We start from the raw sequence: 24,393 nt of genomic DNA, 5'->3' as shown, positions 1-24,393 counted from the left end.
TATATTCGCAAAATAAAGATACAGTTTTGTTTTCAAATGCATTCGATATTTTTTGTTGGTTTCCTATATATTCAACCCCTATTTCTTATATAAATTTATATTATAAAAATATAATGTAAATGTCAAATTAAAAAAAAAACGTTCGTTTTGTATGTTGTTAAAATTTACATATCACTAAATTCTTTTCTTACACTTTTCTTAATTTCAGATAATTTTTTCATATTAATGTTTCCTTCTTGTATACAAGTTTTAAGTATGGCAATTTTAGAATTTATAAAATCGACATTCAACCTCTTTTTCTTCTTTCTTCTTTCCACATAATCACTGATTACATAATTCCTTATTAGACACCAAGGATATCTTTTATCTCTAAAAGCTATTAAATCTATTGCAATTTGTGATGTATCTGCCATTAAATTTTCAGGTATATAAATATCAACTATAGTCTCCCGACCTACTATTTTCTTCATACAAAACAGATTTCGATATCCCAATTTTACATTAAGGACGATCCAACTATTTTTTGGCAGGATATCATGAAAATTTGCTGATAAAAACATCTGATTTGCTATAAAATTTATCATCATTTTTGGACATAAGTGTATCTTGTCTTTATGTGCATATAAATTTATTCTTTTTAATTTATCCTTTTCTGCTGTTAATATTTCATTTAAAGTTTGTAATTCTTGAGTACTTTTATAAATCTTATCCATTATAAGTGACACACCATCTAACATATTGAAGTGAAGATTAATAAAAGTATTATTTTCCATTGACAGTGTTCTTTCTACTGTACTTATAGGAAACTCTATTAATTGATTATCTTCTGTCAAACCTAAAATTATATTAGAATCATATGATTGTAAACAAACAAAGCTTTTATCTTCGACTTTTACTTGATAAATATTATCGATTAGTAATTGTTTCTTTACATAATATAATTTAGATTCATATGAATAAACAATCCATAATATATCTTCTAGGGATTGGTTAAAACCAGCGCAAATGGCTTGTATCTGTGTTCTTATATAAATTGTTTCAAAGACAAGCACATTATCTTTTGAATGCATTAAAATAATAACATTTGTATTTGTAGTAAGAAGTAATGCTGCAATTTTGGAACTCTTTCGTACAGGTATTATATTACTAATGGAATAAATACTGCTATGTATTATTTTTACATTTTCGTTGATTAGCATTAAAAGTTTTAGTCCATCTGCAATTATGCATAAATTTTTTACAGTAGAATCATTATTTGTTAAAGTTTTCATAAAATATTCTACAATGCTATCCACATTTAATGGATAAACATACAGTTGACTGGAATTAGTTTCTTGGGAAGAAAGCTTAAATAGCAGTTTATTTGTCATTTCTCGCTTATTATCCAAATAAAGATACTCATTTCTCGGTATCAATACTTCATGAAAAACAGTACCCATTCCAATCGCACTTTTACTTAGAACAGCAAATTCTCGATCCCTTGAAAGTTTGTAAATGCCGTGTGGAATGCAAATTAAAAAAATTCGACCAGTAAAACATTGTATAGTTTTTATTGGAGCTGGAGCTGTTAATACTTTAACAAATACGTACTCATTATTTGTATATGGAAATATTATAAGTTTATCTTGATTCCAGCAAAAACAAGTCCTTTCATCGTAAAATGTATGAATAACAAAATTTTTTGATAAAAAATTAGTATCTGTCGTAATACGCATTATTATTATTGCAGTTCTCGATATGTGCTAAACACCATGTGTTATTTTTCTTTTTATTACGCAATAATATCAATCTAGCAATATACGTGTAAATAATATTTTATAACAAAAATGCTTCTGACATTTTTACTTGTATAAAAATTACAAATTAAGAAGAAATGTTCAAATAGGTTAATTCTCCTAGAGACAAAGCGCACCATCACACGACAAGTTTAATAACTAAAGCTTTCTTCTTACATTTTAATCATTTACGTATCTGGTACAACTTCTAATTAGTTACTGTCAGAGAAATTTTAACCTTCTCCTTATTTTGAGTCTTGAAGTAATTATTATACAATCAACGTGAAAGTGATATAATTCTTACAACATTATTCAATTCGAAGAAATTTTACTTGAAATTCAAAGTTTTACTAAGAAGCAGCATTTTATCATTTAAAGCGATGACAAAAGACCCATCTTTTTTGCCGTCTTTCCTTTAAAATCTCGTAGTACAATCTTCGTTTTATATATATATCTTTATTTTAATACATGATTTATTTCTTTCAATTGTTAATACAATATATCCACGTGTTTCATAGATCATGTGGAATTCAAAAATTAGTGAATGTGATGAACCACACATTAGAACTTACGCCGAGATATTAAAACAAAAACAGGATGATGAAGGATACCAAACAACAAGTTCAATACGACAAGTATGCTTTCAATATTAATAAATTAATTACCTAACAGATATACCTTTCTTTTCCTGTATTGCTAATATTCCTTAATATTTTGAGTTTAGGATCGTGTTGAAAATGATATACTGAAATTATATAAATTAAGTAATGAACCTGTTTTAACAAGACAGAAACATATTCAGTTCTTAAAAAAATCTTTGTTTCATCTTACTGAAGCTTACCAGGTAAGAATATCTAAATTGTATTTATTAGCAATCTATGTTTTAATTAGACTTAAAATTGTTACATATATTTTTTCGTAGTGTTTAGATTCTAGCAGACCGTGGCTCTGTTATTGGAGTCTACATTCTCTTCAAATCCTAGGAGAACGTTTAGAATATGATGAATATTCAAAAATTATTGGTTTTTTGGCCAAATGTCAATCACCAGAAGGAGGCTTTGGAGGAGGTCCAGGGCAGCATCCTCATTTAGCCTCTACATATGCAGCAATAAATGCTTTATGTACTATTGGTACTCCTCAAGCTTATCAAGTAATTGATAGGTACATACGTAAAAGAAATGAACATAGTGATCGAAAGTGCACATTTTAAGAGACTTCGCTATAAAAATTCTATTTGTAAGATTTTGTGTATTGATTTTAGAAAAGGACTTAAACAATTTTTAGCATCTTTACATGGAGAAGATGGTTCTTTCAGTCTACATAAAGATGGAGAAACAGATATAAGAGGAATATATTGTGCTCTTTCTGTAGCAAAACTGACAAATGTATATACTCCTGAAATATTTAAGGAAAGTGAAAGTTGGATAGCTAAATGTCAAACATGGGAAGGTGGTTTTGGTGGTTCTCCTGGCATGGAAGCTCATGGAGGATATGGATTTTGTGGGTTAGCAGCACTTATGCTTCTTGGAAAACCTCACTTCTGTTGTTTGAAATCATTTCTGGTATTCAGCTGATATAGTGAATTTTATAATACGTATACATTAAAAGAGCCATTCTTCATATCTATTTATTTTCAGAGGTGGATAGTAAACAAACAAATGCGTTTGGAAGGTGGATTCCAGGGGCGCACAGAGAAACTAGTAGATGGCTGTTATTCATTTTGGCAAGGTGGAGCCTTTCCACTGATTCATACAATTTTAAGTATGGAGAACAAAGTATTTAATTCCGCATATTGGTTGTTTAATCAAGAGGCCTTACAAGAATATTTATTAATCTGCTGCCAACATCCTCATGGGAGTCTTGTAGACAAGCCTGGAAAGTATGAAACACTACTATTACTTATTGTAAAAGCAATTTTATAAATTATTATATTTATTTCAGAAGTCAAGATGTGTATCATACATGTTACGCACTTAGTGGACTGTCAATTGCACAGAATTCCCCATTGCCATTGATCATTGGATCGCCTACTTTAAATTTAGTCAAAATAATTCATCCTTTGTATAATTTAGAAAATTCTTGTGCAATTAATGCATTGAAATATTTTAATACGCTGCCGATACCTGACTGAGCATACATATAATATTCAAAATAAATTGATAGAATATAAATACTTTTATTTCATCTTAGTAAGAAGTTCAAAGACAGATTTTACTTTATTTCACATAAAAATTGACCAACAGATTGTAAATATAAGATTATTGAATAATAAAAGTAATAATAATTATAAATTATTGAATTAACGATTTTTTAATTCCAATATTAACCAAAACTTAATTAACATTATTTTGTTGATGTCTTTAATTATAACCTCACACGTTCTCTGCAAACGAAAACAGCCTATCTATCTAATATATATTGCATCTTTATGTAAAGTTAGCATTCTACGAATTTGTTTGATACTGTAATATAGACATCATTTTTTAAATTAGAAACTTCATGTACAGACAATCAGTAATATTAGAGTAATATATGTATTTCTATATAGTACATGTGCGTTTTAAAATGGTGCAATACGAGTATGAGACGTGCAACAAATAAGTTATATAAAGAAACCATCGTAAAAATTTGAAAACAGTGATATTACTATTTGAATATCATAAAAAACGAATTTTGTTTAGTATAAATATTTTCTGAAAGCTAAACCGCAAAAGAAAAATATACTGCAAATTATTTTGACAACTATTTTCAATAAGAGGGAAGAGGTTATGGCAAAACACTTAGTACAAATAATTATAATGGGCACACAAGTCGTTGTTAAAGCATTTACACGTGCATTACGACAAGAAATTGCAGCAAGTCAAGCTGCTGCACATAAAACAGGTGGTGGAGCACGAGGTACTCAACACGTTGCAGCCAATTATAAGACTGGTATTTCTTTGGAAGAAGCACTACAAATTTTGAATGTTGAACGAGTGAATGAAGTAGAAGCTATTGAACGTAACTATAAACATCTTATGGAAGTTAATGATAGATCGAAAGGTGGTTCTTTTTATATTCAGTCAAAAATTGTACGTGCTAAAGAACGTATTGACGAAGAACTAAAAACTATGAAGACTCCTCCTCCGAACAGTAATTCTAAGCAACAAAATGCTTCAAAAAACCTATGATACTAGAAATTTAATTGATATACCTTTGAAGTCTGTATATATAAATGTAATGACACTTTAGTCACCAATAAATAATATGGAACATCTACTAACAAAATTGGTATACTTATATCTTAGTATTGGTTAAAATGTTGAAATAAAATAAAACGTTATTTAAAGTATCACAAGTCTCTGTTTTTTACAAATTAAAGGTTTTTACAAATTGCAACCAATCTTATTCATCAAAGTAAGGTAGAAAAGGAAAAACATTATTGATTCTTATGTACATGTGTGTTGATGTAAATATATAAATAATATGTATATACATATATATATATAAATATATGCACATAACCAGAGATATAAATTTATGTAACAGTCTTTTAATACAAGTACTCGCTCTTATACGAGTCCTTTAGGTACATAATATTAAAAATTCAGTATGCCAAACCAGCTACCTTTGCATCTTCTGCTTTAATTCTGTTCTGTGATTGATGAATAATTAATCTTTCTTGATTGTGATGAACAGACCATAGATTTGGTAGATATTTTGGCTTCATAGTCAGAAGAAAATGTTCCCTCCACATACGTTCCAATTCTACTAAACCCCCTTCCCTTTTATGAAAATATTGAACAACCTGAAAAATAAAATTTGTAATTTTTTTTATAGAACAAAAGAACATAGTAAATGTTTAGTGTCTATCATTCATTAATGATACCTTTAAACCATGAGGTTGACATTTAGGTTGATCAGGATCGGGTACTGATATTGTGTTCTCTAATTTTTTGTTTAATACATCAAGCAAAATTGGTGTAACTTGTTTCTCATTTGTACATTCTAAAATATAATGTTCTAAATCTTTGCGTCGTGCATCAGGCAAAGTTGTTCTTTCTCTTAAAGCTTTAACAGCTGAATGTAACCTCCTTGAATTATTTACAGTTTTATTACGTATATGTGTCAATGGACCAACTAAAGGTGCGTCGCACATGTCTGCTAGCTTTCTTCTGAGCTGCAGATCATGATAATTGCTTATTTCATGACAAGATGGACATAATAATAATATATCGTGAGATTGATGTGCTTTCATCACCACTAGAAAATATTTGGAAACTTATTAATAACGCATTTTACTATATGTAGAGTTTAAATAAAATTTTATTTAAAAGAAATTTAACTTACATGGAAAATATTTACGATATTCTCGAGGTACAACGTTTTTTCTAATAAACTTATCTGATGTTCCACAAACCACACACTGATTGATTTTAATTTGTGTGTAATACTGTCCAACCTGTCCCAAAGCTCGCCCAGAAGGTTCAAATTTTAACCTGACGGTAAGTGGTTCCTTTTCAATTACTTCTCCTAATCCTTTTGTAAGATACCATTCTGCTTTTTTACGATCACATGTACATAATATTTCTCCATCTGGTGCTTGTAAGTAACAATTATGATATAATGGTTTATTTCTTGTAGGTACATTATTTTTACGTATAGTGTTATTATTTGTTTTGTAATTTCTATCAATCTTGCCAAAATGATTATTTTCTGTGTTTTTTTTATTAATAGTTGTGTGTTCATGTTGAGCCTTGAACCTGAAATTCAAAATATTTTTAATATTTGATATATTTATAAAATAAATGTATTTGATATATTAAACATATTACCTCGTATCAATTACATCATTAGGTATACAATGAAAATGCATATTTAGATTTTTATTACATATACTTTTTATATAATTTTTTAAGATTTCCCACAAAGAATACTTCTCCTTCATTTTCTGCGTAATCTATAAAATATGAAATAAGTTATTAGATACATTTTTCTGCAATGAAATTATTTAAAATGCATTATAGATTATATTTTACTTGGTCATAAATAAGAACAGATGCAATTGCATCACAAGCAGCATATGCTACTTGCTCGTCAGTAAGAGTGCCAGCATCCCAATCGCTGCACCTAATTTCTATTAATTTATCCATTTCCATGCCTAAATATTGCAAACTCATTGCAGCTAAACTTTGTGGACTTGGTAACTTTACTCGTGCTGCTAATGTCCTTAAATCAATTGTACTGCTAACTCTACAACCATAATCTGCTAATATCTTCTGTCCATCCTCGTATGAAGCAACTCCTACTTTAAGAATATCTTTATTAGCTAGTAAATCCTAAAAAAATGTTTGTCATATTATTTACATAACCATTTAATTTACATATTGATTTAAATTTGTGAAATATTACATACTTTCAATTTTTGAGGAATATATCCAATTTTGCCAATGCGAAAAAGGCCACATACTCCATTAAATGTAGCAAGTTGAAGTAAAGAAACAGATCCTTCATTGACCCATTCACAATCAAAACCCAGCACATCATTAGACAAGTTGCTTTAACACAAAAGATATTTATTTCAAGATAAACAAATGAATAATAATAATGAAGATGTTTAAAGTTACATTTCTATACTTTTAATTATGTATTGTCATAAAATGTATAAAAATCCTAATCATATACTTAGACCATTATCAAACAAAAATTATTATTGTAAAAAGATATATGTATAATTAAAATATATGAATATACTCTAACATTCTTAAATAGCAGGAACTTATTGAAGGATAACAAGTAAGTAATTAAAAAAATATATGTCAACATAAATAACATTCTAAAAGTCCATAGTTAGGTATACAAGAAAAAATGTAAATAGAGCCCTAGTGTATACTTTCTATATATAGCATTTAGAATATGTAATTTAATATTAAGATAAAAACAATTGTACATCTTACCAATGAATACGTTGAATAGCATAATCACATTTTTCTGGAGTATCAGCTAAAATGATTTTGTCCAATGTGATTTTAATATCTTTCTTCTTACTATCATTTTGTTTACAACTTTTACTGTTTATAGATTGACAGAGATGTCTAACACTTCGAAAGACATTTTTGTGGTATTTGGAGGCCAAAAGTACAAGGCCCACAGTTACGCATACGAGAAACATGTTGCCTCTTACAGGATGCATTAATTGCACAGATAAACTTTTATTTTTGAGAGAATTAGAATTAAAATTTCGTATGTACAATTTATTTTCCCTCCTTTATGTATATTTATGTATGTATGTACATATATATATACACATATGTAGATGTATATATATGTATATATGTGTATGTAAACACATATATAACTTTTTTAAGATATAAATATTTACATTGATAATTGGTAATTAAATATTTTAAATAAATTATGTTAATTAAATTTGTTATCTAATTGAGCTATAAGAATTATAAATCATGACGACCGGTAGAGGAATAACGATAAAGATGAAAAGTTCCGCGTAATCAATGCACGAGTTATTGAATTATACAAAATAATTAAGTAAGTACGCAAAAGGCACATCACGATCTTAATTAAGAAAGAATAAGTTAATAACCAGACGAGATTCAAGGGAAACCGAAGCTACTAGAGCACCGGCTCACGTAAGTACACGGATACGAATATCACACACGACTATTATTCTAACGTTATCTTCCTTGTTTATATTTCGATAGACCGTTCTATATACTGATTGGTTGATGTGACTTTCTAGACAATTTTTGTGATGAATTCTATGTATATATTATGTTTTATAATTTTATCCGTTAACATTGTTTATTATATAAACTAAAAATAAAATGAGATTTTATAAATAACATCATACATTTTTTAGAATTTTAATTGTATCTACAAAATTTAAGTTTCTTCTATGCATCTTTAAAGAAACTTTTAAGTTTCATACTTTTCAACTTCATGGTATGCATATATAAATAAAATGTATTAACAAAGTGTAATATTTATTTAAAATTATATGGCAACTTTATTATTATTTACTATATCTGATTTGAAAGAAGACTATAAAATACGATTGATTATATTCACTTTGTGTGGACAAATTTATGTAGACAGAATATGACGAATATATCTATATAATCAAATATGTATTTTCTGTATAAATGGAAAACTATAATTTATATCTACATGCGAACATACACAACAGTATAGAAAAAATTAAGTATGGCGTTAATCCTATCAGCTGATATCGTCTGCTGGAATGACGAATCGTAGATATTAATTAGTTACACAGTGTTCCCCTAAACATCATAAACATATGCCTTTATTCTATGGCTATTCTCATAAGTTAATAAATTTATAATAATTCAGAGTTGTTATTTTAATGACGCAATGATCGCTTTAAAATTTGTAATTGCGAAAATACTTGTTAAACGCGAGTTCGATCGTTTGCATCATTGACAGGTGGGAAAGGAATATGGGGAAATAGATAGGATTATTTGTGCAAACGATTTTTTAAACAAACGGGTGATAAAGGGATCTGCCAAATAACTAGCAGATTCGGTTGTAATGAGCGACTCCGAACAACGGCAATTACACGTGCCTTATCGAGAATATCATAGCCAGAACAATACTAATACTTCTGCCTTAGTGGAAACTGATGCATTGGTAGATCTTTCAATCACATCTAACAATTGTTTACCAGTAAATGAGTGTTCAGAACTAATACCAGACGTTGAATTTGTTCCCAATCTGAGCAACGAACAAACCATAGCCATTGATTCCCCTGGGATGGACCGGGAGAGCCAGCCTCTCCTTGGTCGACTGGAGCTGGATGTCACTTTTAATCGTTTCCCTGGTTTGTTAATATCTATTCTAACAGATTTATCTCCTAATTCTTTATCTCTAGTCAAATCTGTTATATCTTATAGATGATCCACAATTCTCCGAGTTAGTATGGCAGGCTGAATTGGCAATAGACAATGGAATTTCCCCCGAAAGGATATACCAAGGTTCTAGTGGCAGTTACTTTGTAAAAAATCCCACAGGGGTAAGGTATAACTTCATTTTACATTTAAAAATTACAATCTATTTAATAATATCAACAATTCAGAATCATAACTTTATAACAATAACAAGACATTTTGTCTTATAGAAAATAATAGGTGTTTTTAAGCCAAAGGATGAAGAACCTTATGGAAGATTAAATCCAAAATGGACAAAATGGATGCATAAACTTTGTTGTCCGTGTTGTTTTGGGAGAAGTTGTTTAATTCCAAATCAAGGGTACCTCAGTGAGGCGGGTGCAAGTTTAGTTGACCGTAAATTGGGTCTGGGTATAGTTCCAAATACTAGAGTAGTCAAACTTGTCAGTAAAACATTTAACTACCCACGCTTAGACCGTCAAAAAGCTCGTATGAAGCAAGCTATCATGGACCAGTTTCCTACAGTGGGATCTCATTTCAATCGTATTGGTTTGCCACCGAAAGTTGGTTCTTTTCAAGTTTTTGTAGATGGTTACAAGGATGCTGATTACTGGTTAAGGCGATGGGAAAATGAACCTTTATCACCACGTCTTAGTAGAGAATTTCAACTTCAATTCGAACGCTTAGTTATTTTGGACTATATAATTAGAAATACTGACAGAGGTATTTAACATTTCGTAAGATTTTTTTATTTTTATATTTAAAGCTAAACTATTTAATGACACACTGACTTTTTTAAGGTAATGATAATTGGTTAATTAAATACGATAATAGTAAAGGAAAAAACGGATCAGAACAGGGTGAAGTAAAAATAGCCGCTATAGATAATGGTTTGGCTTTTCCCTTTAAACATCCCGATTCATGGCGTGCTTATCCGTATCACTGGGCATGGTTAAGTCAAGCGAAACAACCATTCAGCGATGTAACGCGAGAACTTGTATTACCACAACTTTCGGATCAAAATTTTGTACAAGATCTTTGTGACGATTTATATCAATTATTTAAAGTAAGTCGTATAAAATGGCGATTATTTTATATAAACATATATAGTATTTTACAATCATAACTCTACAGTAAAACACATTTATTCTTATAGCAAGATAAAGGTTTCGATCGACCTCATTTTGATAAACAAATGAGCGTAATGCGCGGTCAAATCTTGAACTTACAACAAGCTTTAAAGGATGCCAAAAGCCCTGTGCAGTTGGTACAAATGCCTGCTGTGATCGTTGAAAAGTATTTTACCTATTTTCTATAAATTACAAGAAGATATATAAATAAAATTTGGTCTTACCAATGTTATTTTACAGGGCCAAGGGAAACGGAGCACCAAGACTATTCTCATTCTCTGATACATTTACACAGCGCTTCCAGAATAAAAGCCCTTTCTTCTCTTGGTGTTAAAAAGATCTTGAATGCTTGAAAAATAGCATTAGCCCTGTGTCAACTGAGAAGAATTATTCGATGCATTACAAATATCGCATCTTATTATTTGTGCTGTCTCTCTTAATTTTATCACGCATTACTACCTCTTCTTTCAAACGCTAGTTTCTAATCTACGGTCCGCGTAGATTTATCGACAATTACATTTAATTTATCTTGTGTTTATACCATTTTCTTTTAATTCGACTATATTAATTCGAATCATAGTATGATTATATTGTATACAGTAAATATATATAATGTTAACACAATGTTTTTCGATATGCTTCGTGGAAATGTGAGACAAATGATAAAACGAATGTAGGCACTGTTTTACGACTACGGATATACATGACATCCCCTTAAAATGAAACGTGATCAATTACACGTAATTGCATTGTATGTTTTCTATGTCTTCCATGTACTATTGTGTTGAAAACACATCGATTTGCAAGCATTTTCGCTAGATGCTGTTGAAAAGGAACATTTATCTAATCTTAAAAATTAACTGTGATCTAAAATAGCAAAAAGACATATTCTTATTGTTTAAAATAAACATTCTACATATTCATATTATATTTTTATCCGATACGTACGAGAAAATAAATTTTCTATTAGTAGCTAAGACAGAAATTTCTATTACAGTTATTATTAGTAAATCATTTCGGTCTATAAAATATCAACAAATATTTTTATTCTTACCATTACAGTGATTTGAGTATACAAATCGATCATCGACACAATCGATTTTATCATTGGCTTTATTTTGTTTTCATTTAAATAACGATGACATAACAGTAACTTCGAAGTTTGCCTCTCCAAATTGTATGTCACTTAAGTCATAAAACGGAATGTAGAGATTCGTGTTCGCAGCTGCACTTTTATTGTTTTATATTGTTATACTTTATATGTTACGAATCTTTTGAGACTCTAAATTTATTGACTATAAACACATCTTTCTATCTTATTCATAAAAAGGGAAATAGTTTTTGATTGTTATTAACTATATGTAATAATATTAAGTACAAAATGGAAGTAGTGGAGATACAGAATACAAAGAAGCAGTTTCAACTACCATGCCAGAAATCAGCAGAATGCCCCTGTGACATTAAAGTAACGAACCCACTAATTTTTCTATTATAATTTCCGACTGATAAAATGAGTGATTTAATATCGTGCATATCTAGTGCACAAGAAAATACGTGCAACCGTCTCGAGCAAAGTCATTCGCTCCTGTGAGAACGTATAAGCCTCCTTCAAAATTATTCGAAAATAATACCACATATCACTTATCATATTTAAACGTGGATCATGCGGAAATGCGACGCAGCCGATCTCAACCTATCCGACCCAAACCTACTCTCACTAAATCCGATGCTCGATTTCTCGGTGAAACGACTACTCAATTGAGTTACAAACATATTGGGAGTATTCCTAAAACAAAACCAATCATACCCAGGCAAAGGTAATGAGTTTAAAGAATTGAAACGAATGAAATTAAGAAATCTGTTAGATGTCATTCTCTGATGTGTTAGGCCGATGATCGGATCTGGTCGAATGGAGTCTGTTACCACAATTCGTCAGGATTACCCGCGTAAATATGTGGACAAACCAGAAATTATAATACCTTGTGGGAACATTCGTTTAAGTTCTGGCAAGCTGGATGCTAGTACCACAGCGAAACTTTCTTATACAGACCCAGGCTGTACGGAACCGACATTGAACTTTAAACCCATAGCGATTTACTATCCACCTAGTGAACCGATTCTTACTGATACTACACAGAAGTTAAGTTATCAACCTGTTCACATTCCAGAAAGAGATACGTACTCCTGGCAGCAGAAACCAATCTACCAGTATATATGTATTACATTTGAATACCACAGGGGAAAGATATGAAAGTCATATTTTTTATGTCTTACAAGAGAGGACTTTTATTAAAATACAATATTATAGTATTTACTAAAATATAATATGCTGTCAACTAGTCTTATGTTACAAAACTCGTTTCTTTATTTTTGTATTAAACATCTGTTTTACTACCTCCTTAGACATCTTAAAAATATTGATTGCCATAATTAAACCCTGTGGCTTATTCGATTTAAATAGATAAACCAACGGGATGTTTTTACTATAACGTTTATAGAGCTCCAGATGTTGCTATGTGCGGAAAGACAACGTACTCTGAAAGTTTCTTAAAGAACGAAGAGCCATGCATGGAGAAACCTGTACGGCCGACTGCTGCCAATGTCTTTCCTATCGGTGGTGAATTTCACTCAGATACTATTTATAAACAAAGCTATTTGCAATCGGCTATCATTGAACGAGTGGAACCTGTTATTCCTTGCAATGCTATCTCGAAACCTGATGGCAAAATTTCAACAGATACAACAAGCAAAGTAAATGTGTTTCTGTAACATCTGAAGACATCACAGCAAAAAGAAGACAATTTCAATATTTAAATTATATTTATTGGAAAAGAAAGAAAGTTATAGATTACATATTTAAAGCTTTCATATTCAGAAGTTCAAAAATTTATTATTACAAATATTAGTTGACTATTAATTTATAGTATATATCAAGACATGCTTTGATTTTGAGTTAGTTTATTTAAATTACTGAAAAATGAAACTGTCTATTCTAACAATCCTTAATTTATTAATAGCATTTGCCACCATTTCTTCCTGTGCATCTCTTATTACTCTACTCTTTATTTTCTTTTATATTAATTCTCCTACAGTTGAGTTATCTACCGGTCCAAAGCGAAAGACGTTTGCCGATATTACCTCGAAGCAGAAACATGATAGGCGATGGTCTAATGCAATCCGAAACTACCAACCGTTGCGATTTTGTGGAAAAAATTACGTTACGACCGGATCTCGTTATTCCATGTGATAATCTTCGAAGCCCGGATACACCTATTGACGACAGAACTACAACGAAACTATCTTACGCGAAACCTGGACAAGTAGAGTGGGTTAAAAGCTTTAAACCTGTCGTTCAGTATCAGAGGTAGATCAGACATTTCTTATTAGCCAGGCATATTGGGTTGTTGTATACACTTCTGCTCCAAAGTTAAAGGATATTTATTATATTCATTCCAAAATTGAAAGAAGTTTAAGAAAAAAGAAACAACTTTGAGACCGCAAAACAATTTAATAAGTTCTTTTTTCTTTATAAAAGAGACATAATGCTATATGCACATAGATGAATGTTATAAATTGTAATTGTCATTAATTATATATGTATTCTTAGCGAACAGAACTTATCCAGCAATCTAATATTATAACATATTGCGCAATAATTTCTTGACCAACTTGACTAACCAACATACTTTTTACTAAACTGTTAGATCTGAAAAAATTGAATATGACACTATAAACAAACTATCGTATCAGTCTTGGACTCCACTTCCCAAGGAACATATACCATGGGCATCTAAAGAAAAATATCAACCACCTTCAGATCCTATGTGTGCTGATACTATTTATCAAGTCAGTTATCCTGCACCCGGATATTACGAAGATACTTGCATGCCAGCTAATTGCGAATGTTTGGATTTCAAATACGACAATCTCCCAGCACAAATATGTGAAACTGTGACGTGTGAATGAAATACGAATAAAAATAGTTGCAATCTGAGTAACAAAACTTCTGTATAACTTCTCTATTTTCCCATATATACATTTCTATCGTATATTATAATAAATATTTAGAGGAAAAAATATTAAATTGTTTGAAATTTGAATAAAAACAATTTAAAAATTGAATTAAAAGCTATTTTATTCGGTATGTCGATTCGGTATGCGAACACATCTTATATTTTACGCTTATACAATAATTATTATTATTATATATAGAGGAATAAAGGTAATAATAACGTATATCTTTTACAAACAGTAAAATTGTTCTCAATAATAAAATAAACTCTAATCTTTGATAAAAGATAATAGACAATAGATTTAATAATAAACAGTATTAACGTACTAGTCTTTCAAAATTTAGTTTATCTTTACATACATCCATACATACACGTGTACGTACGTACACGCATGTACATGATCAGGTACATGCATGCACTCATACATACATAGATACGTACGTACATGGATTCATACGTACATATATATATATATATATAATATTATATAATATTTATATTATATATAGTAAATATAATTAGGATAACGACGACTTCAATCCTATTCAAAAATTTAGCGTATATCGATGTTTTATATACGCGCAACAATTCATAGTTTTTAATAAAGTACATAAACTATAGGGGAGGGAACGATTATTAGGAAACGAATATGTAATTATCTATTTTAACCGATAATAGAAACTTCGTACGCTTAGAGATCTAAAAAGTTCACCGAAAAGTTCAAGTTATTTCGGTAACAATCGAAAAATATAAATTCGTCGCATGTCGTACGTCGCACTAAAAATATCACGCACCAAACGGAAATATTCAATTTTAATTTCTTCAAAAATTTTTGAAAGTTAAGTTTCAATATAAAAGAGAGTTAAATGATAAGAAACATAATATTTATTCGTTAGTTAAGTTAAACAGCGAGTCGAAGACAAAATTTTTTGCTAAAAAATACATGCAACTTGCCTATAAGAGTTTTCAAAAAATATAACGAGCATTAATTCGAAGATTATAAGGCACATATTTAGGTCACGCTGATTACATGTTACACATACTTCATATTAGCGTTGCACAAACCCCGTTTCTTATTCCGGCACGCTGGCCCATTGGTAAATTAAAATTCTTCTTTTTTTTTATTTCATTATTTACATGGCTGGACGTGCAAATGATTGTCTGTATTATATTCTACGTATTATTATAGCAATTCTACTCTCAGCTGACATCTAGATCTGATCGTCACCTGCTACCAGTTTCTCTTGTGCATTTTTTCCAATTAATAACTAAAAGTTTGATCAGATAATGTAAATCATCTTTTGCTTAAAAGAAAAACACAAAGTTCATTTAATCTTATACTCGTAAAACAGTTATCGTTACCCTGTATATATAGCATTATAATTGCACACTACACATTAATGTTTCCCTGGTCATGGTAAAGTATTCATGCACAATGTTCGATACTGAGACGAACATTGTTTGTTTTCGAATAAAATTTAAATGGTAGAATAAGACCAGTTTCTACAATCGTGTGTCTCGAATACTTTCAGTCGATCAATATCACTCAATTGAACACTCCATACATTAAATTGTACCGTTGTTACATAGCAAGCATTTAGTCAAAATTGAAAATTAAGTATTAGGTTTATAAAGCGACATACAGATTACCATTGCACATGGTACGCTCAGGCATACATAATTGCAACTCAACAATGTTACTACATAAAGATCGATCTCAATCATTTATTTATAATAGAACTAAATGATAATGGCTCTGAAACATATTGCACTCTTATATGATGAAAATCAAAGATATGCCATGTTTCCTCGGAGACAAACCTATTTAATAGGCGTGTGTGTATATATATTTAAGATAATATATATTGCAAACGACGAAAACATTTTTACATCCCTCCCCTATAAAACAACGATAATAATGCATTACATTCGTTGTGTGTACGATTAAAAATATAATTGAGATAAGAAATAAAGAGAATTGATCGATAGATAGACACAAGAAATGTATCACGCCTGACATACCTATTGTGGCTTAGTGTTGTAGGATTGTATGAACTCGGAGAAAGTAAAGTGATCCAAGTTGAGATTTTCATCAATCGAGGGGAGTTCGCTGTGACCCATCAGCTCCACATAGTCCATATCCGGATTCGTTCGCCCAACGCTTGACTGGCCAAGGCCCGGAGCGTAGCTACCACAAATTAAAAGCACAACTCCAATCACTGGCATAGTAATGGACAAGAGACTCTTACTGAATCGAAACATATTGCATGTGATACGAAACCGATTCGATTCAATTTTGTTCTTTTTTTTTCTTTTTCCTTCTCTCTTGATTGACTACTTTAAAAATTCAATTTATCGCTCATATCATACATACGAATCATTAAGAATCGTCTATTTCGTCGAAACGTGTGACCGATTAGCCTGATAGCCGGTACAACACGGCAAAGGAAATACAAACAACCACAAGAAATCCCCAACCTAGCCAAGATTGATCGGTCACTTGAGAGCTATTATCCCCGATTTCTACTCTATTATAATTACACCTATTGTATGACTCTAGTTAGACGAATTTTTATTAAAATTCTAGTGCCACTGCTTCATTACAATTTTGCAATAATGTTTAAATACACTCGATTGCCAGTACTAGAATTGTAACTGTGATTGGAGTTGTGTTTTTATCAGGAGTAGCGTTTATGCATTTAATTTTCCGTTGCTGTGGTTGTACCGGCTTGCTCCAGGCCTATGCCTTCGATTTTTCAAAATTTCGTGTATTACTTTTACACATGCATAGATTCGTAACACATTACTCTTTCACATGGATTTATATATAAAAAGATATATGTATGCAACACGCACATGTGTACATGTATGAGAGAATATATATTTATACACACAGAATACTATTAGCGATACAACAGCTTTTTCACTTTTATTCCTTTTTTTTTTTTTTTTTTTTTTTTTTTTTGTAATGCCATGGATAAGCCGTTTTTCTTTAAAGAAAGATAGAGAGAAAAAAAAAGAAAATTTATAAAATTTGGCAGTCTGAGGAGAACGCATATGTTATTGGTTCTTAATCTGTTATTTTTTTATGTTCATTATTAGTGCTACAAATTACGTACTATAACTTATGATAGAAACAAAGGGAAAAGGAGCGAAAAAATTAAAAAGATTGATGATCTTTATGTCATACATCCAAAGATCCTCCAATCTACTGTATCTACTTTATCCGTTGGACGGATTTCATTACAATTTGCTTTATAAGCAATTTTATAAAGTTTGAAATATTATAATATAACTGTATTATCTTCTGTACTACAAAGTATCGCGTAAATCTTCATAATAAGCATAAAATTGCCCATTTATCAACCATTTTATTAAGAACGTATTTCTATTCTCTTTAAATAGTAGTAAAAACATTTTTGTGGAGGACTTTGGAAATTTAATAGAGGCATTATTGAATTATATCGAACTTTTTAATAATGCCACTTAATACTAATCATATGCTTATTGATAAAAAATTATAATATCAGCATAGAATACTGGATAACACGAAGGTTAACTCTTCGCGGACGGGGCCGCTCGACGAAAGGTATTGGTGCGCGCAGTTCAGAAAATATACACGTTGAACGTTTGCGTTATTCATTGTCGAAGCTTATATTATTTTCATCAATATTTAGTTCATCATCGCTGTTACTATCATTAGAAATATTGAAACTTCTGAATCGACTGCTTGTTGAACAGAATTTGTTTCCATTGTCTGAAGCACTGTCGTTGTCTTCTATTTTGTCAAGTTCAAAATAATATTCGTTATCACTACTATCACTATTGAACATGTCCTTTCTAGATTTTTTAGGCATCGTGTATAAGGTATTATAAAAAATATATAAAATATATAAAAAGCTTGCTGATTCGTCTGGTAATGTCATTGAAAGACTGAAATTCGTTTTGACTCGACCAAACGGAAGATAATATCTCATCGCTAAAGATCTATAGTTTTCTTTCATCAAAATCATAATACTGTTTAGTTTACTATACTTATGCGTAAATACGCGTGAATATTTCAGATAAATAGACGTACGTCAGCCACTTCAAAATAAGGAACTGTCTGGAACTGTGAACAGATTCGGGCGGCTATTTGCCGAACTTCAACAATCGTCAGTATCGTGTACATAACAAAGTATGCTTTTTATCAAAATTGTCTTTATGCATCCAGTATTCTTCAGTATATAATTTACTTAATCGTAAATAAAATTGTTTGATAGGCCTTAACGTAACTTACATTTTCATTTTACGGTATAATAATCTAGTATAAAAATTTTTAAAATTTCATTAAAAAGTTTACAAAATTTGAAACTACAATATTATTGTAAATTATAATATTTGCTAAATGTTCGCAAAAAGAAAACGTAAAAAAACAATACTGACATTCATCTGCACAGATAGAATATAAAAGACATGCAAAGTGTTATTAGTTGTAGGAATGTGTCGTTTCTGCCTTTTGGGAACTCTTCATTAATCTATTTTTATTGACCAAACATTAAGTACTCAAACATCATGTCGATTCGATATGTTATTAGTAAACAGTACGTACGATAGTTGTATAATATTATATAAAATAATTATTGCAGTCACCGGAAATGGTATGTTATGAATTAAAAAATTCAGACACACTTCTTAGAAGATATTTAAATACATTGCACGAAAGAAACAAAAAAGAATCTTTGCATATCTTATATTGAAATTTCTATGGCAGCTTATATTAATAAAAAAATGTATATGATACGATTGATATTTTAAATCCAGGGGACTGACCTGGAAGCCACTGATGGAGTATCACGCGTTACAGAGGGATCTGGACTGTGCGCTTGAAATATAGTTGATGGTGTTGCTGGATAACTACCACCGGGACCACTTTGACCGCTACTTCCTACTCCTACTACGGAGGAATGCGACGGTGTTTGACCACCGACACCAGGCCCACCCCAACCAGGTACGTGCGTTACCAAAAACGGTTTCACATATCCATTTGCCGATGTAGATTGATTTTCTATGATAAAATATATTTTACACAATCTCAATTCAAAGTATTATGAAAATGAATAAAAGTGAAGAAACGAGAGTAAAGGATATTTACCTGTAAATGGCGTGTAATATTTAGAAAATGCTTGATCTTTCGATATGTCTGGGTAGAGATAAAGCAGGTGTTGTAAATCGGACACGCGGTCAGCTAAACTACGTATCGCAAAATCTTTGCTTGTGAAAGGTTGTAACATGAAAACTTCAGTCTGGTCTACAAATATTAATATAAAATTGGAGAATATTGACTGAAAGAGAAAACAGTAACGACTCTAGTTCAAAGTACTAAAATGTATAGATATTTACCTCCAACCCAAGCAATAGTAACACCACCAAGTTCAGAATCTGAAAAACGCATTAGAAATGTTCCTGACGCACAACTCGCCAACATTTCTTCTGCTTGTCTCTTTCTCACAAATCCCAATATATAACCGTCCATCCATTGACTTTTTAAATGCTCCCTGGTTAATTTCATCACAGCATAAAACCATTCCCAAAACGTAAAATTTCTTTCTGGTAATGGCTCTTTGCAAAACTGTGCCCAACTCAAAAGCAAGCTAGAGTAGTCTTGTCCACTTGCATTGCCACCGCGAAACGCTTTTTCCGCGAGAAATCGTAAATTATCTTCCGTTAATGAACGACCTGTCGCAGATTTAAATTTAACATTTAATGCTTCAGCTACTTGACCCCATGGAACTTTATCAGGCACTGCGAATGGTACTCTTCCAGGTTCAGCAAATGCATTATCCCATGTAACTGTAGCCCATGCGTGTGGTTCTTGATTTCCATGTACAATTACTACAACTGGTAAACTTAGAGTCCAAACTGCGAATACCAATTCACCTCCCCCAACGCTAAATTGTGATTGGAAGAGAAGGGAAAATTTTTCATCCATCACAGATTCCGTTCCTTTTTTTTCTGCTCTTTTGATCTTTTTTAATTGCATATTACGAAAGCTTACAGAGAGTTGTCTTGTTGCCTAGAAAGTAAAAGCATGATGGTTCATGTTTTGTTTTAGCAGTATGGTGAATTATGATAATTTTATTTTCTTCTTCTTACTTGATGATATTCCATCGTCCCAGTATTATTTAAAATTTCACCGCTAGCTTCTCCATTCTTTGCCATTTTATCGCTTTTTAATAAAGCATTTGCTTGAGCTTCACTGATAATGCTCACCTTAACTTGAGGAGGAGTCATGTGAACATTCAATTTTCCACCAACAAGCAAGCGTACTGTACTTGTAAAACGAGTATTAGTTTTCATTACTTGCGGCGGTTGTTTTTCTATGATGAATGTACTTGTAACTAACGAACTAAGTAACTGTGTAATTTGGGCATTTAAAGTAGGAAGAATATCTTGCATTCCTGGTGGTTCTAACGCAAATTTTTGCTTTAAACGTTCTGCTTCTTTAATTTGTTGACGATTAAGCCAAATTAATTCAGCTAAGCTTTCACACCATTCTTGAATAGAATCCAAATTGCTGTTAAATAGCGCACCATTTCCTGCTAGTTGTTGATCTCTTTTCCATCTAAATAAATGTGTATTTTTATTTTTAGAACTTGCACAATTATTTGAAGAGAAAGAAATTGAACAAGTTTTACCTAATAAGTTCATCGTCTAAGACTCTAGATTGCAAGCTATTTAATCTAGTAATAGTATCTTTCAGTTTGTCAGCTAATGTCAGTCGTAATTGCATTAAACCTGCTACCTTATGATTCAGTAATTGTTCTTGTTGCTCTTTTTGCCTATAATAGCATTATTTTCATTATTTACGTTTTATTATTATATACATCTATAAGATAGAACACCTGATATTATTTTGATTTAAATCAATATTATTATCTATAGCAAAAAATAGTGCAGATCAAAGGAGATCAGTAAATTAAGATGATAATATCAAGTGCCTCATCCTACAATAAATATACACAATGTTATTAACCCTTTGTCCTACCCGCCAAGTCCCGACTGCTCAAGTCACAATAAACAAGAAGGTTGGTCACGCATCGAGCCACTTAGCTGTTTAACTGTGTGCTCGAACTTGCACAAAATGTATGTGTCTTATGACATGTATATTTCGGTGCAACGAAAGGAATTGTGAAATAATAAACATATTTGGACACAACTAATACTTTTAAGATGTCTGGGAAGTAATTATGATCGATTCATCAGTAAATAAAAATGATTTATTATTCAAAAGTGGATAATGAATCAGTAACAATTTGTAAATTAATAATTAGTTTAAATTAATAATATTTTGAGAAAACTCGTAGAAAATTAGTAATCTTCAACTGTGTGATATTTTTCTAAACAATGAAACACAATAGGAAACACAATATTACCATCACTATCAATATCAGAAGAATCTACCAAATCACTATCCGCAATAATAACATACTTCTCACTACTATCATCAATATTAGATTTTTTTTTACTGACATGATAGGTATAAGGGTTGTTTAATTTTTTTAGGGAATTATAACCTGAACGTATGAACATAATAAAGAATTACACGTAAATAAAGTAAGAAAATATGTTGCGCAACTGAATCACGAGTCTGGCTCGTGTTATTTACATTTGGTCCAAACGAAGTACCACGAGTTAGGCTTGTGCTTATTGTTTTTGTCCCAAATATTACTACGGGTCTCACTCATTATTGTAGAACAAAGGGTCAATTATATAAATATTTAAATACCTTCTAATTTTTTTCTCCATATCTAAATTTTGTTGATTTTGTGGTTGTGTTGCAAGATGTTGAAGATGTGCATTTAGCTTAGTACATTCATGATAACTAATAGCAAATGCCTCTTGTTCTTGCTCCATTTTTCGTAAATCTTCTCCAGTTTCTTGAGTTCTACGTCGCAAAGACTCAACATGTTGGGCTATTTCAGCTATAGCATCACTAATCAACCCTACTTTTCCTCCTGCCATGCTTATTAATGCACCTCCTAAATTCTCTACTTGAGATACTAATTTCATTTCTGTTCCTAAACAATGTCTGATTATTCTAAATAATGCTGTAGGATTATGTGTATATCTCTGCTGCATTAAAAAAAGATACATTGTATTAAATTAATATGGTTCAAATTAATTATTAACGCTTCATTATAAAACTTACACGAAAATTTTTTGCAGCTTCCATTAATTTTAATTTTGTTAAAAACATGTCATCTGTGTTTAATGAAGCTGCCTTAGTTTCTAATTCTTGAATTAGAGATCTCACAAGAGTAGCTATATATTGTTCATATTGTGGATTATCAGGTTCTACATCAGTCCTATAATAAAAATATTGCTATATATTACAAAGTACTCAAAGTATTCATATATATATATATATATATATATATATGAATTAAAAGATAGATGAAAGCAAATATATTTAATTTACCACATTTTTTCTTCTATCCAAGAAGATAAAAAGTGTCGGACCTCAATCGGAAAATGTTCTCCATAAACTGAACGTACTTCTTGCAATGCATCTTGTGGTAATTGTTGTGCTTTTGCCCACAGTGACATTTTGATTGTAATTATAAATTCTTTACCTTAAACATATTTAGTTGCATTATTATTTTTCACTAATTAACATCAATGTTTTCACTAAGAATATTAGAAGTGCTTGCTCTAAAAATAATATAACCACAAAGTAACAATCTATTTGATATTTGACAATATTACATTTTCAAATTTATTAATCGATATATTTAATAAAGATGAATTCATTAGATATTTCATCTATATTTCTTGCAGAATGTGTAGTATCAGTATTACCTGATAAAACGAAATTCTCGATATTATCAAAAACCGTACATTCTTTTAAAGTGGATATATATACTTCCGAAACTCAAGTAAGAAAAATTACATATATTTAATATTATTTTAAAAGATATTGAATAAATTGAATTAAATAAAATAAGTTTACCGATTATTCAATTTTTAATTTAATTTTTTGAATACAATTCAAAGAAAAGAGTATGATATCGAAATTTAGAGATAGCAGAACGTAACGTATTGCAATAACGCGTAAATAGATAAGCGGGAGGGGCGAAAGAAAAAGATGCTCACTTTAAGAATTGGTTACACTCACCTGCTGCTAGTCCGCAGACAGAAGCAACTAGGATTTGTACTGTATGATTCCGATACCTTCAGTTTGCTTCGATTTGTTGAAGATGTAACCTTTGAACTGATCAAACTCAGTCTACCGCGCAATAATTGTAAACGTAATGATTGAGGGACCGGTCGCGCTCGCGAATCGCATCAATAACTCTCCCCCTTCTGTGTTACTCACATCAACGCGGACGTCGACGAAGTCCCGCGAACAGAAGAATTCCGAGAATTTCTTACCGTAAATGGCGCGACACAAAAGGGAGAGGGTAGGGCACGTGACGAAGCACCAATTACGCATACGCAAAATCATGATTTTCTCAGGGATGTACCAAATGGGAGAAAATATTTTTGTCTTTGATTTCAATAATTTTCTTTGTGATTCTTTTACATCAAT

General features: G+C 30.8%; 7 protein-coding genes across 15 annotated transcripts; 4 read left to right on the top strand and 3 right to left on the bottom strand.

Annotated features, from left to right (window-relative positions):
- Window positions 1-59: 59 nt before the first annotated feature.
- LOC132911733 (uncharacterized) lies at window positions 60-1,917 on the bottom strand. 3 transcript variants are annotated; one of them, XM_060968605.1, is made up of 2 exons: window positions 1,591-1,777; window positions 60-1,479 (listed from the first exon to the last, which is right to left on the bottom strand). In XM_060968605.1, the coding sequence occupies exons 1-2, from the start codon at window positions 1,713-1,715 to the stop codon at window positions 165-167; spliced, it is 1,440 nt and encodes a 479-aa protein (XP_060824588.1). In that variant the 5' UTR covers window positions 1,716-1,777; the 3' UTR covers window positions 60-164. The 3 variants fall into 3 exon arrangements, with proteins under 3 accessions (XP_060824588.1, XP_060824590.1, XP_060824587.1); XM_060968607.1 differs by having other exon boundaries at window positions 60-835; window positions 1,591-1,678; XM_060968604.1 differs by having other exon boundaries at window positions 60-1,917.
- On the top strand, window positions 1,533-4,066 carry LOC132911740 (protein farnesyltransferase subunit beta). Of its 4 annotated transcripts, none has more exons than XM_060968621.1 (7): window positions 1,533-1,662; window positions 2,294-2,410; window positions 2,500-2,619; window positions 2,698-2,936; window positions 3,037-3,337; window positions 3,413-3,654; window positions 3,717-4,066. In XM_060968621.1, the coding sequence occupies exons 2-7, from the start codon at window positions 2,297-2,299 to the stop codon at window positions 3,904-3,906; spliced, it is 1,206 nt and encodes a 401-aa protein (XP_060824604.1). In that variant the 5' UTR covers window positions 1,533-1,662; window positions 2,294-2,296; the 3' UTR covers window positions 3,907-4,066. The 4 variants fall into 4 exon arrangements, with proteins under 4 accessions (XP_060824604.1, XP_060824603.1, XP_060824601.1 ...); XM_060968620.1 differs by lacking the exon at window positions 1,533-1,662 and adding an exon at window positions 1,870-1,974; XM_060968618.1 differs by lacking the exon at window positions 1,533-1,662 and adding an exon at window positions 1,898-2,037.
- Window positions 4,067-4,201: 135 nt separating this feature from the next.
- Window positions 4,202-5,106, top strand: LOC132911746 (mitochondrial import inner membrane translocase subunit Tim16). The gene has a single exon (XM_060968628.1). It carries the CDS (start codon window positions 4,544-4,546, stop codon window positions 4,943-4,945), a length of 402 nt encoding a protein of 133 aa, XP_060824611.1. The 5' UTR covers window positions 4,202-4,543; the 3' UTR covers window positions 4,946-5,106.
- A 169-nt stretch (window positions 5,107-5,275) lies between these two features.
- On the bottom strand, window positions 5,276-8,512 carry LOC132911732 (exonuclease 3'-5' domain-containing protein 2). Its single transcript, XM_060968603.1, has 7 exons — window positions 7,712-8,512; window positions 7,171-7,312; window positions 6,794-7,093; window positions 6,590-6,714; window positions 6,105-6,517; window positions 5,644-6,017; window positions 5,276-5,562 (listed from the first exon to the last, which is right to left on the bottom strand). The coding sequence occupies exons 1-7, from the start codon at window positions 7,945-7,947 to the stop codon at window positions 5,362-5,364; spliced, it is 1,791 nt and encodes a 596-aa protein (XP_060824586.1). The 5' UTR covers window positions 7,948-8,512; the 3' UTR covers window positions 5,276-5,361.
- A 351-nt stretch (window positions 8,513-8,863) lies between these two features.
- LOC132911734 (phosphatidylinositol 4-kinase type 2-alpha) lies at window positions 8,864-11,433 on the top strand. The gene is made up of 6 exons (XM_060968608.1): window positions 8,864-9,612; window positions 9,686-9,804; window positions 9,910-10,402; window positions 10,480-10,745; window positions 10,836-10,975; window positions 11,050-11,433. The coding sequence occupies exons 1-6, from the start codon at window positions 9,324-9,326 to the stop codon at window positions 11,141-11,143; spliced, it is 1,401 nt and encodes a 466-aa protein (XP_060824591.1). The 5' UTR covers window positions 8,864-9,323; the 3' UTR covers window positions 11,144-11,433.
- Window positions 11,434-11,860: 427 nt separating this feature from the next.
- On the top strand, window positions 11,861-14,892 carry LOC132911738 (stabilizer of axonemal microtubules 1-like). Of its 2 annotated transcripts, none has more exons than XM_060968615.1 (5): window positions 11,861-12,626; window positions 12,697-13,017; window positions 13,308-13,560; window positions 13,902-14,173; window positions 14,514-14,892. In XM_060968615.1, the coding sequence occupies exons 1-5, from the start codon at window positions 12,481-12,483 to the stop codon at window positions 14,773-14,775; spliced, it is 1,254 nt and encodes a 417-aa protein (XP_060824598.1). In that variant the 5' UTR covers window positions 11,861-12,480; the 3' UTR covers window positions 14,776-14,892. The 2 variants fall into 2 exon arrangements, with proteins under 2 accessions (XP_060824598.1, XP_060824599.1); XM_060968616.1 differs by having other exon boundaries at window positions 12,497-12,626; window positions 12,675-13,017.
- Window positions 14,893-14,928: 36 nt separating this feature from the next.
- On the bottom strand, window positions 14,929-24,167 carry LOC132911729 (signal transducer and activator of transcription 5B). 3 transcript variants are annotated; one of them, XM_060968598.1, is made up of 10 exons: window positions 23,980-24,165; window positions 23,284-23,437; window positions 23,014-23,170; window positions 22,591-22,937; window positions 21,500-21,643; window positions 20,958-21,426; window positions 20,205-20,877; window positions 19,957-20,112; window positions 19,635-19,869; window positions 14,929-17,010 (listed from the first exon to the last, which is right to left on the bottom strand). In XM_060968598.1, the coding sequence occupies exons 2-10, from the start codon at window positions 23,409-23,411 to the stop codon at window positions 16,845-16,847; spliced, it is 2,475 nt and encodes an 824-aa protein (XP_060824581.1). In that variant the 5' UTR covers window positions 23,412-23,437; window positions 23,980-24,165; the 3' UTR covers window positions 14,929-16,844. The 3 variants fall into 3 exon arrangements, with proteins under 3 accessions (XP_060824581.1, XP_060824583.1, XP_060824582.1); XM_060968599.1 differs by lacking the exon at window positions 14,929-17,010 and adding an exon at window positions 17,072-17,568 and having other exon boundaries at window positions 23,980-24,167; XM_060968600.1 differs by lacking the exons at window positions 23,284-23,437; window positions 23,980-24,165 and having other exon boundaries at window positions 22,591-22,934; window positions 23,010-23,151.
- Window positions 24,168-24,393: the final 226 nt, after the last annotated feature.

Source organism: Bombus pascuorum, chromosome 11 (genome assembly GCF_905332965.1).
Source record: "Bombus pascuorum chromosome 11, iyBomPasc1.1, whole genome shotgun sequence".
Taxonomy (NCBI): Eukaryota; Metazoa; Arthropoda; class Insecta; order Hymenoptera; family Apidae; genus Bombus; species Bombus pascuorum.
The sequence above is the reverse complement of the archived record's forward strand: the minus strand, read 5'-3'. Positions and strand labels throughout refer to the sequence as shown.

Coding starts and splice junctions, on each gene's coding strand:
- LOC132911733 (XM_060968604.1), bottom strand. CDS start 1,715: ATGCGTATTACGACAGATACTAATTTTTTATCAAAAAATTTTGTTATT.
- LOC132911740 (XM_060968621.1), top strand. CDS start 2,297: ATGTGGAATTCAAAAATTAGTGAATGTGATGAACCACACATTAGAACT. Junction 2,620..2,697: donor ATCTTACTGAAGCTTACCAG/GTAAGAATATCT, acceptor ATTTTTTCGTAG/TGTTTAGATTCTAGCAGACC. Junction 3,338..3,412: donor GTTGTTTGAAATCATTTCTG/GTATTCAGCTGA, acceptor ATTTATTTTCAG/AGGTGGATAGTAAACAAACA.
- LOC132911746 (XM_060968628.1), top strand. CDS start 4,544: ATGGCAAAACACTTAGTACAAATAATTATAATGGGCACACAAGTCGTT.
- LOC132911732 (XM_060968603.1), bottom strand. CDS start 7,947: ATGCATCCTGTAAGAGGCAACATGTTTCTCGTATGCGTAACTGTGGGC. Junction 7,094..7,170: donor ATATTCCTCAAAAATTGAAA/GTATGTAATATT, acceptor ACATTTTTTTAG/GATTTACTAGCTAATAAAGA. Junction 6,518..6,589: donor AATGATGTAATTGATACGAG/GTAATATGTTTA, acceptor TTTGAATTTCAG/GTTCAAGGCTCAACATGAAC.
- LOC132911734 (XM_060968608.1), top strand. CDS start 9,324: ATGAGCGACTCCGAACAACGGCAATTACACGTGCCTTATCGAGAATAT. Junction 10,403..10,479: donor AATTAGAAATACTGACAGAG/GTATTTAACATT, acceptor GACTTTTTTAAG/GTAATGATAATTGGTTAATT. Junction 10,746..10,835: donor ATTTATATCAATTATTTAAA/GTAAGTCGTATA, acceptor TTATTCTTATAG/CAAGATAAAGGTTTCGATCG.
- LOC132911738 (XM_060968615.1), top strand. CDS start 12,481: ATGCGACGCAGCCGATCTCAACCTATCCGACCCAAACCTACTCTCACT. Junction 12,627..12,696: donor CCAATCATACCCAGGCAAAG/GTAATGAGTTTA, acceptor CTGATGTGTTAG/GCCGATGATCGGATCTGGTC. Junction 13,018..13,307: donor CAGCAGAAACCAATCTACCA/GTATATATGTAT, acceptor TAACGTTTATAG/AGCTCCAGATGTTGCTATGT.
- LOC132911729 (XM_060968598.1), bottom strand. CDS start 23,411: ATGTCACTGTGGGCAAAAGCACAACAATTACCACAAGATGCATTGCAA. Junction 19,870..19,956: donor ATATTACACGCCATTTACAG/GTAAATATCCTT, acceptor ATTTTATCATAG/AAAATCAATCTACATCGGCA. Junction 17,011..19,634: donor ACTCCATCAGTGGCTTCCAG/GTCAGTCCCCTG, acceptor AATTTGTGGTAG/CTACGCTCCGGGCCTTGGCC.